Source organism: Sesamum indicum, linkage group LG8 (genome assembly GCF_000512975.1).
Source record: "Sesamum indicum cultivar Zhongzhi No. 13 linkage group LG8, S_indicum_v1.0, whole genome shotgun sequence".
NCBI lineage: Eukaryota > Viridiplantae > Streptophyta > Magnoliopsida > Lamiales > Pedaliaceae > Sesamum > Sesamum indicum.
The window spans coordinates 14,540,985-14,552,636 of NC_026152.1; the positions used below are offsets into that span (position 1 = coordinate 14,540,985).

Here is an 11,652-nt window from a genome sequence, read left to right on the forward strand (position 1 = left end):
GGTGCGGTAGTCGGTGGGGGGGTGGGGTGGGGTTCTGTTGCTTGCTAAACTCATCAGCTGAACTGAGATATTCTACGATAACAGATGATAAATCCATTTTAAAAAAATAATAATTTCACTATATTTTCAATTTTAAAATAACAGAAACTGCAAGCAACAAAAAGTCATACATGCATTTCGTATATAACATTGGGACACTTGAAACAGAGGGGAAACAGGGTCCACATTTCAGAACGGAAATTCAACCATAGAATTATTAAGAGGATGAATGGTAAAGAGAAAATACCTATGCCTTAGCCGTAGCCAAGAAGCAAAAGCCTCAAGAACCTGCCAAGTTGTAAGACCATAGAAAGGCAAACTAGGATGAAATGTCAAACTTTGGCTAAAATTCCAGCAAGTTGATTAAAAAAAAACATCATAAGATAGTACGATGGAGAGTAAGAAGCAGAAAATTTTGTTTGATGAAAAGAAAATAATACACTATTGCAATGGTCGAAGTTAGAAATAGCAGTCAACTTGAAATGATACCAAACAGAAGCAGTCTTCAAATGGACACAAGCAAGGAAATGACAACTATCTACAACAAGCACCCAAATGTTAGAAAATAAGGATTGTCTCTCTAACAGATTAAGTGCAAATTTTTTAATGTCGGCAGAACTGGGTAGGGAAAAGAGTATCACCGAGCTTGTTTCTCTGTGCCTTCTGCAAATACAGGGAGTTCAGCTAAGACCATAAGTAAGCATTATCATATGATTATTGCTCTTAAGTAGTACAACAAAGAGAAAGAAAAGTAACAGGACGACGACGTACCTCTATACATTCAAGACATGAAAACATCAAAAGATGGTACATGCAAGTTTCACATAAGATTTTTGAACATCATATGGAACCATTTTTTCATGTTCAACTGGCACTTAAAGCCCATTCAAGCATCAATAAATTATGTGCTGACATATAGGAAACATATCATAATCTGTTGTCTTGTACATTTTTTTACACATCAAAGAACAGGAAAAGAGTATTTCCACTACATTCATTACTGCTTAATCTATCAAAAATATTGATTTTTTAAGAATCCTACAAGTAACTGATTTAAGAACGAAATATGGACTTCCATAAACCAATAACTAAATAACAGCATATACCTGCTCTGTCAGTTCATTGATGTTCAAGCAAGCTGTTAAGACATTAAGAGCAATCTCCATTCCTGAAGCAAGTTCATTTTCGAAACTACGGCGTCTATCAGGACGAACTGCTATTTTGTAGTTGAATACTTCCTGATTGCATAGAAAATTTGTTGTCACCCATCCTTTTTAAAGCCAATCATAAGAAGCAATAATGATAACCGCACATATATTACCAAAAACCCAATTAAGAAATGATTAACCATAGATTAAAATCTGAAATTGTAATCCTGACAACTAGAGAGATGACACATATATCATCACAATAAACAACAAACCAATGAAAGATTAAAGTTGTTGTATGAAAAATTGTCTGTCCACCACAGTGGCGTTTCGAACCTGTATAGGCACATTTCCATGTAACATATGCTTCTTACACAAGAGATACACCACAAAAAAGTACATCACAAAGACACCATTCTCAAGCAAACGCAATTTTTGCAAACTTCAGACTGAAATTTCAAGTTAACAATTTAATGTATATTTATAGTAGGCCAATAATAAGCTTGAGCTGTTGGCGATTGCCTCAGACAGGGTAATTTTATATTCAAAAAGGATCAGCATGAAAGTCCTAAAGAGCCAAGATCAAAAGATGTTGAAGCTAGTAAGCTTTTTCAGCTGAAACAAACCCAAACACTTTTAGTAAAATCTAGAAAAGAGCCTGAAAACTAGTCAGTGGCACAGATTTGTTCAAACAAGAACCAATATATTTACTTCAAGCCCAACACTATGGATAGAGACATGCTCAAGCCAATTCAAGGGAAACTTGTGCAACAAGCCAAGTAGAAGGCCTTCAAAAGTTTTTCTTTTTCAAAAGTAACAAGCTAGAGCATAGAAGATCAGCAACAGAATAGCATTGATACTTAGTTCCAGTTGCAGGATTATGGAAGTCAAAGCAGCATGCCGCACTTATGTCAACCATAAAGCAAGTCACATCAAGCATTCCTTCCTATTACACTACTGGTGTGTACATGCTCTTTTTATATGTATATCTGTGTTTGTTCTCTCGTGGTGTACATGTGTGTGTTTTATGTGTGCATGTGAAAGCATGTGCAGGTCAGACTGTCAGAGAGAGATGAATTTCCAAATATTGGATTTCCATGTACCTCGGGCAAAACTCTGAGAAGTTCCAGAAAACTTGGTATATATTCAGGGTTTGAATTCATCTCATCTCTTAACCAATTTACAATACCGCCATCTCCCCAATCTTCTGCTGGTACGTGGACAGCCAATGCAGCTACTGCAAGGCTAATCTATATATCCGCAGTATTTAGCCTTCTTTGAAATAAGACATGAACATATAATTCAAATATTCTAGCTGTACCTGAGTTCTAACTTTAGGAGGTCCTTTGTGAAATGATTTCAGCAAGGTCTGAATAAGAAAAAGAGTATCATAAAATTCAATGCAAGAGATATAAAGCATCTATCAAAGACATATTTATTCTCATGCAGTAGTGCCTGAATTCATAAAACAAAAACACATAGGTAAACAGAATTATGGTAGACTAAATCAAAAGAATTTCCCACAGGAAATACCAAAAAAGAATAAACCTTACCAACAATAGCCCCTTGTAAAACAATAAAGCCTGAATGGCAATATCTTTATCTAAAAACACAATACATAATCTATAAACAAATCCACCCATGCTCATATCTGAGGAACATATTTCACTTATATGCATAGCAAGAACATTACTATATGAACCCGGAACCTCTGAGCAGAAAACAAAGCACATTTTCCTTTAGGGATTTCTGTTTTCAATATACTTCCATAAGGGACCTTCTCCTCAAAGATATCCGACACATGATCACTAACCTTTGTAGGACCAGCCAATGAATAGAAGCTAGAGCAATGTACAGTTACAAAATGGATGAACAAGTAAATTCACAAGCAAATGAGAACTCATTCAACTTCGGCGTCTTAAAGGAGGACTTCTTCCGCCAGATGGAAAGCTTATTCAAAAGGATTCTAAGTGAACATTCACCAACAGCCTCCACACTTTGAAGAAAGCATAGAAAAGTTAAAACAGAAGATTTGTGCACTGATATTATATCCCAGATTAGAGAAATTATTACTACTTCCTTACATTTAAAGAAACCCGTAATGGACGAAAAGCTTCGGAAGGTAGTTCTTCAAAATCACGTTGCACCTGTTTACACCATAAAAAAATGCTTATAGACTCATCTTGGCTTATCATCAGTGGTATTATAACTGTGATTACAAAGAGAAAATAGAAGCTTAGTCCCCAAAAAGAAAAATCATCACCTTGCTTCTGAGAGTTTGCGAGCAGAATATCAAAGTTTCTATATTGCTGGCAGTATCATGAAGCAAATTATCTGCCACCTATCCACAATAAACATGATATTAGAGTGAGAAAAAAAAAGTAACATTTACCGTTGAAACAGGACAGTGGGAGAGAAATGCTCCTCTCAAAGTCCAGGTCATGTCAGAGGAAAATACTCAAATAGAGGAGAGGTAATAAGGAAATAGGATCACATTATTTCTCTTTTTTTTCCTTTTTTTTGGGTGGGGGAGTGGGGGGTATGCATAACTGGTGAAGCCCATACACATACAGCGTAAAATCTATCTCTCCACTCATCAACCAGAAGGAATATACTGTTGACCTAACAGAAGCAGGGAAAAGGAAAAAAGAAAACGGGGTTTGCAAAAATCTTATGCACGAAATATGGCCTATGCTGCATCACTTAATTTTGTTGGAATGGAATTAGTTAGAAATAAACCAACATTAACTTGGCAACCAACAAATGCATAAATCTGTAGCCAAAGGAAGTCGGTAGCTGCAGCCTACTTAATACCATTCTATCAAAATTTGTTCGGCAATCAGGGTCGCAGTCTAATTAGCATGATGATGGACAAGCAAACTTTAAAAGAGACATTGAAAATAAAAAGTCATCAATACAATGTCGAACTTGATAACATAATCTAGCAAAAAAAAAAAAACGAATAGACATATTCAAATATTATAAATCAAATATACATGAAAAAGGACAGAGCATCTCATAAATAGAATAGGAAACCTATAAAACATCGTGACCACCATCTGAGGCTTTAAAATTTCAACAAGTTACAAATGAAAATTTAACCTCCACAATAAACAACTCAATATTTAAAAGAATAAGCTAAATTATAGAATGATATCCAAACAATATACCTCAATTAAACAAATAATGAACTCTAGCCCCAAGGGCTTTTGCTTTACCCTTTGCAAAATATTTTTGTTTGTAACCACTGTTGTCTAAAACATTGCTACCTATTTGCTCTACTTGTCAAATTTCTCAGAGAAATTAGGTAGAAATATATAATTTAATACAAATAGACATGTATGTAAAGAAGACATTTTGACAAATAAACAATAAACACCAAGCAGTTCCTGAAGAAATAAAGAAATTATTACTATAAGGAAACAATTAAAAGAAGTAGAGGAAAAGGAGTCCACTAAAGGCAGGAAAAAGAGCACTGAACCACTCATGGCTCATTCATAAAGCTAGACCAGCAAACTGTCCCACAGCTTTAACCATAGAAAAAGACAAAAAACACACCCATCCAACAAGAAATGAGTAGTTAGTAACATGATCCTCAAAAAAAGCACTTTTATCAGTACCCTTAGGAAAATAATAAGAAGTTGTTGCAGAAATAAAAGACCAGGGAATAAGCATTTTATCTGCTCCTCTTTTTTTCAACTTTATTTTATTACTGCTCTTTTTGTGGATTTAAGAACTGGGAATCAAAAATGTTCTAGGATATTCTCGCAACTTTCCACAATGGATTAGAAAATTAAGCAAAAGGAACCAGACTTCCTTCCTCATTATGGTAGTTATGGATTTAGTAGTGTTGCAAGAATAAGATATAAGTTAATCAGCAAGAAGTAGTATTTGAGGTTTAAGTAGTTTGATCAAGCTAAAAATAATTGACCACACCGAAGTAGCAGTTACGTTTTTAATAGTTTGGTGGAGGATAAGTTTATCAGCATATGAAATTCTCAGAGCCAACTCAGTCATGAAAAGGGCCCAGAACTTGAAAAGCAATCTAACTCATGCAACATTCTTGTCTTTTATCGAACTTCTATAGATTTTCCAGTAATAGAGGCTATATCTAACTTGATACTCTGATTAAAACTCTCTAAATGAACATAAATTTCTTTGTATAGCAGTAAGCTCAAAACTGTTTTATGGCTTAAATGTAACAGCTGATGCTGTTTACAGCAACTTTTAGCCAACGTGCAATGACTGCCAATTCTTTGTCCCAAAAATGTAAATCAAGAGGAACTTGCATCAGAAATAGCAAGCATGGAAATGTTTTATGCCAGGAGTAACATTGGTGGTAAAGCATAAGCAAATTTTCACTTAAGCCACTACATTATATTTCCAATGACCATTGCCATTTCAGCACAAGGTGAAAGAGATGCAAATCTCCCAGGCATAGAGTTCTATAACAAATAGCTCTGTCTAAAAGAGTGACAGTAAGGATTTTTGTAGCAATCAGCTCAAAGAGTGCTTGCTCTGCTTTCCACCTTTTGTGTCCTGGTGCTTGCAATTTTCTTTTAAGCATCTTACAATGTTTTAATACAATCAGTGATCTATACAAGCAGAAGGCTTGCCACCAATTGAAATTCACATTATGATAATAAATGCTACTTGAAAGAAAAGAAAACCCACACTAGTAACCAACAACGGGAAGTTGATTAACTGCACAGACTCCTGATCCAACAAAAGCAATTTTTAAGTAATACCAAGAGACAAGTTTCCCATATGAGTTGGGTAGACATAAATCATCTTCATTATATTTAACCCAAAAAACAAAAGATAGTTTACATAGTTTATCATGAATCCTACTCTCTCTCAAAATAGACTAATCAAATAGAAACATCATTTTAGACTGTATAGTATAATCCTTTTCAGTCAGGGTGTTATGATATCTCAAGACAACACATAAGAAGTCAAAACATCACCTAACATGCTGCTGAATGTGCAATAGAATGCAAAATGTAAAAATAAAAAATTAGAACCGGAAGAGTAGGTCTATGTGCTGCGCTAAGTCTCTGAAAAAGGAACCCCAGAAGTGCTCCACAAAAACTGAAATTTTACAATTCAGCCCCACTAAACTATAAAAGTTTGTCGTCAGGTAACTCTTAGCTCACCAAACAATCCAAGAGTTTGAAAACCCTAATGCCAAAAGGAAAAGGTGGCGAAAGCAGGTATTCGTCCTGCCCTTTTCTCAAAATTCCACATTCATCTCCCACATTGGAAGGACAAAAGATACAGAATGCACTTACCAAAGTGCACCTCAATACATATTGCGACTTAAGGACCATCACCAAAGTAGCCATTGCATGTAATACACATCGAGTATCATGACAAAATCACATCCACCGCAAACAGGAGGACCAAACCATATGTCAAAAGTAGCTCTCTAAACTTAATGCAATCAGAACGCCGTCCATGCTGAAAATGAGAACTAGTAAAGCTCCTATCGTGAAGTAACTAATAGCACCAACTAGTTACAAACCACAACCACTGGCCAAATTCAAATTCAAATTCCCAGAAGCTTCCATTTCTTCAACCCTTAAATTTTCCCAATAAAAAAAAGAGCACAGGCAATTCAAAATCTCACCTTTCCGATAAAACGCAACTGAATCTCAATCCGACTCCCATATCGATTGAAACAGAAAATCCCCCACCCCATTTTCATCCAACTCAAAACACAACCTGAACCATCTCAAACAACACTCCAAGCCCTCATTACAAGCAACAAACACGAAACCCACTAAAATCCGAGAAAACAATGCAAAAAAAACAAAAACAGCAATCCCGGATTGGAACAGCGTAAATCACCTGCCAAGCGTCAATCGTCCGCTGGAAATCTTGAAGCCAGCGATCGGCTTGCATCCGTACGGCGTCGTCCGGATGGTGGTACAGCGCGTTTAGGGCTTCTTTCACAGTGTTCTGCAGCTCCATCTTCTGTGTTTTGTCGCAACTCTTCCAAAACCGATTGATTGGGGGATTGTATATAGATAGAGACACAGCAAACTGTATAATATGTATGTGAATAGTGACTGATTTTATGCAAGTCAAGTTTTAAATTTGTATGTCTATCTGCAAGACTCTGTGTACAACTATTATACCTCTCTTCTCTCTCTCTCTCTCTCTCTCTATATATATATATGTATATATATTGTTTTTATAGAGCTGCGAATGTATGTAAATATTTATCTGTCTGAGGTAAATTTCAAAATTTCCCTTTCTTTTTCCTTTTTTGTTTTACTTTCTGAGTTTGGGGGTTGTGGGCTTTTGATTGAATGGGTTTTTGTGGAGTCTTCGGCTCTAGGAACTCTTAAGCATCATTCAAGTGATAAAAGAGCATAAACTAGGATTAATTATTTTAATATTATTAAAAACAATTATATAATAAAAATATATCGAATCCTGGATCATTTAAAAATTATTTTATTTATTGTTTTTATAAATGAGCTTGTTGTGGATGTCATCCACGACACCTTTTTTTATTTTTATTTTTTTTGTTTAGTTTTATCTTTTATAAATTAATTATATCCAATTAATTTTTAGCAATATATTAAAATCTAAAAAATCATAATATTAATTGTATAATTTTAATTACGACCAATTTCTTAAAAATATTACAATAGAAATGTAAATATCAAAATTGTCCACCCGTTACATAATTGCGTTTGTGGCATTGACATCGAGGTCTTCTTATTTCCTCGCCCACATTTTACGTTGACTCATTTTGTGCCTTATTTATCATCACATTGGGATTAATGTCCAACAGACTTGATATTATTGCAGAACTAAACTCCACATTATCACGATATGCACTAAATGATGGAAATGGAATTGGTGAAATATTGTATACAGGTGTATATGGTTGATTAATGTCAAGACCAAGGTCAAGGTGTGCGTGTGAAGAATAATCTTCTCTGTGGGTTGACATTTATGAAGCTGATTGAAACCAACCATTTTGTGGCGATTGAGGCATATAATAATCTTGAGGCAGTTGGGGCATGTAATAATCTTGAGGTGTTATATTATAGAAGTACTAGCTATATCCACCTCAACATCATGACGTTCAACTGAACCAATAGACATTCGGCTAGAACTTCTTCTTTGTATGTGGGAGCAATTTGTTGTGGCTGATAGGTTATGGCTTCCTTGATAATATGTAACCCGTGTTCGAATCTGTTTACCATTGATTACACCTTTCAATATTTAGTGGTCTAGATTGACACAAAACTTCAAATATATTTACCTCTTTTGCCTGAAGAATGTAGAAAAATAATGAATGTTGTGTTGTAAAACATATATTTAAAATAAAGAATGCGATATTATATAATATACCGCAACTTGCAACATAGATGCGTCTCCAGGTAGGTACCCTATTTCCACACGTCTGTTAATAGATGACGATACAAATTTTCATGTTATGTTATAATACCATTCACAATACCCTCATTCTATATCTCTTATATTGGGAATTGGTGGCCTTTGTACAATCGTGTCATATCGTTTTTGCTATCTAGTGATGTATTGTAGGTTCCAATCAGCGCCCATATGATTTTTTTTGGGAGATTTGATGTTGGCTCATATCCCTAGTATTTATTGCTTCTGGAATATTCTATCTTATCTCGAATTGGTGAAGGACCCGTTCGAGATAATGAATTTTCACTATTGCTTAGAATATTAAGGGATATGATGATCTCCACATCTGGGGTTTCAAATCAACAGCGTAAATCATAATGACATCCGAGTCCATGTCACACGGCTGCCAGATGAATTATAATAAATGAAATGAAGCAAATTAATGTGTATTTAGTTTACAGTATAAATGTATGTATTATATTAAATATAAGTTACTTGATCTGTCTGCATCTCATCCAGTATATCTCTTATGACCCGAACAGTGGCTCGTACTGTTCAGGTGGAGGTGTGCTCACAATTCCATATAGCATCATACGGTGCTGCTGGAGCAAGGGACTTGGCCCATATATAATCGTTCGACACCAAGTCTGGGTCAAAATGGAGTGATTTATGATCATGTCCCAATTTGTATAAATAATACAAGCATGTGTTATTTATTAATATTTATAGACAAAAGAATTTTTCTATAAGTTAATAATTAAATTTTATATGTAACAATTGCAGGGTGCCACCAATTGCAGCTTAACTTTTGTGTTGGCATTGCATAACTCACAGTATAAAAATGCAAGCCTAGCAATGAGTCCAGCAAATCCTATTAGAAATTGCAATGAGTCTAGCAAATTTGTTCTTTCTTCATTTTATTATTAGAAACTAAAAGCAAAACCCAAGTGATTATCATGTGACTGTTAGTAACTGGTTTGACAGGAAAAATTGCAATAAAAAGGGGTAAATGAACCATCATTGAGGCACTAAAAGAACTGCACTAATTCATCTCCAAGTCCTCTCCAAAATCTCTTCTCATCCTCCTAAATTTTATATGTAAGACACTTGAAACCAACATTTTAAACAACATTCTTCAAATCTATTGATTTATCGTGAAAGATGTAACTTCGGACATAAAGATTTAACGACCTCCCACAATTTAATCATGGTACTTCACTTTTTTCTTGTTCAAAAATATGTAAATATCCATATTTATGTAATGTGCTGAGGATCGTATCCTCATTTCCCTCCCAAATGAGCAAATAATGTTCACAACAAGAATCATTTGGGTTTTTCATTAGTTTCTAACGACAAAATGAAAAAAAGACAGAATTTGCCATATTTTTTGGCTAACAGTGATTTATTTTAATAAAACACCAAAAATCTCGTGAAAGCGAAAGTCAAAGTTGCAATAAAGTTTGAATTTGGCTTCTAATATAAGTTACTAAGTGATGAGTATTATTTATAAATATCAAGAAATAAAAATAGTATAAAATAATAAAATATTTTAATCAAGTTTGATAAGAAAATGCGGAAAAACAAATCAATTGTTTAGAATAAAGATAAATTGTGTTGATTGAGACCAATGTAATATTTGTTGTATATTTAATATTTTCCATTTTAATGCATCAGGATAAAATAATCTTAGCATGTTCAAACCCTTAAATATTAATAGTTATTTTGTTATTATTTTTCTTATTTATCTGCGTATAAAAATATTAAATTATTGAAGTACATAAGTTTTATTAGTAGTATTACTTGTATTATTATTATTATTTTTATTTTTATCAAAGTTTATGAGTCTATCCAACTTTATTTCTCGTTAATGAAACATTCAATTCACTTTACATTCTAATAAAAAATCTTCTGATGTGAAAGTGTAATATACGCAAAGTAGTATAAATAAATTGTTCTAATTTTGGATAACAATTTGATTGCTTTAAAAAACCTAAGTGTAATTTGTAAATTGACCTTTTTGAGGAAAAGTTCAATATTGTAAATTTGGAATGAATTGATTATGGGTATACATCACTGTTGGAAGAGTGCTCTATAATAGTGGGGATGTTATATGTGAAAGAAAAAAAAAAAAAAAGAATGATAGCTATTGAATTATTATTGTTTGTTGCCAAATTTGGTTTGTTCATTTCATTTTATGGTTGAATGTTTTTAGGGATAATAACACTTTTCCCTTTTAAAATTTAGTATAATTATACATAAATTTTATACGATTTAAAAAAGTATATTTAATATTTATAAGATTTGTTTTCATATAACAAATAGATTATTTCGTTAGTTTAAATTCATTGAATTTGTTGATATTAATAAAAAATTGAATGAAAAATAATATTTACCATCCATAGACTTCAAGGTGCACATTGAGCCTAGCCAACTCAGGACCAACACCAATCAGCCTGGAAAAGTTTGGCCCAAAACTAATCCACTACTATTCATGAATTGTCTTGAGGTGGTCTTGGGCCTTTAAATGGGCTCGAATCAAGTTCATTTATAAACTCAGGGCCCAGCCCGTGAACCAACCCGATTGAGGCCCGAGCAGAACCAGACAGGCCCGGATTAGGTCTGAACGTGCCTATTTTATTTTTATTTTTTATGAAATAGAACTTTTCTTAGTATTGTGAAATAAAAAATAATAATAAATTAAATTACACAAAAAATCATAACTAGATAAAATAATAGTCAAGATTATATAATGAACTTAGAAGATAATTAATTCAAAAAAGGATTTATAATAAACTTATTAATGACTTAAGTATTAAAAATTTAGAAGTAGAACAATAATGATAATAATTTTTAGAGTTTCAAAAGTATAGAAAAGCTACTAGAAGCTAGTTTATAAAAAAAATGGCCCAGCATGCCCAACCTAGGCTCGGCTCAGGACCAGGTGGTCCTGGGCCACTAGGGTGAATCGGTCCTGGGTTTTAATAACTGGGATCGGCCTAGGACTAGCCCAGTCCCACGTGGACCTGAGCCAACTCAGCCTATTTTTTTATTGGTTCAATCTTATCCTAGGCCG

The 11,652-nt window shown here is 33.8% G+C and overlaps 1 protein-coding gene across 1 annotated transcript in view; it reads right to left on the bottom strand.

The window, feature by feature from the left end:
* LOC105168738 (transportin MOS14) overlaps positions 1 to 7,348 on the bottom strand; it is a 19,107-nt gene extending 11,759 nt beyond the window's left edge. The window contains exons 1-7 of the mRNA XM_011088883.2: positions 7,038 to 7,348; positions 3,451 to 3,528; positions 3,272 to 3,334; positions 2,509 to 2,556; positions 2,291 to 2,437; positions 1,146 to 1,277; positions 287 to 327 (exon numbers count right to left, since the gene is read on the bottom strand). Coding sequence (XP_011087185.1) covers positions 287 to 327; positions 1,146 to 1,277; positions 2,291 to 2,437; positions 2,509 to 2,556; positions 3,272 to 3,334; positions 3,451 to 3,528; positions 7,038 to 7,160 — 632 coding nt within the window. The 5' untranslated portion in view covers positions 7,161 to 7,348. The remainder of the gene's footprint in view (positions 1 to 286; positions 328 to 1,145; positions 1,278 to 2,290; positions 2,438 to 2,508; positions 2,557 to 3,271; positions 3,335 to 3,450; positions 3,529 to 7,037) is intronic.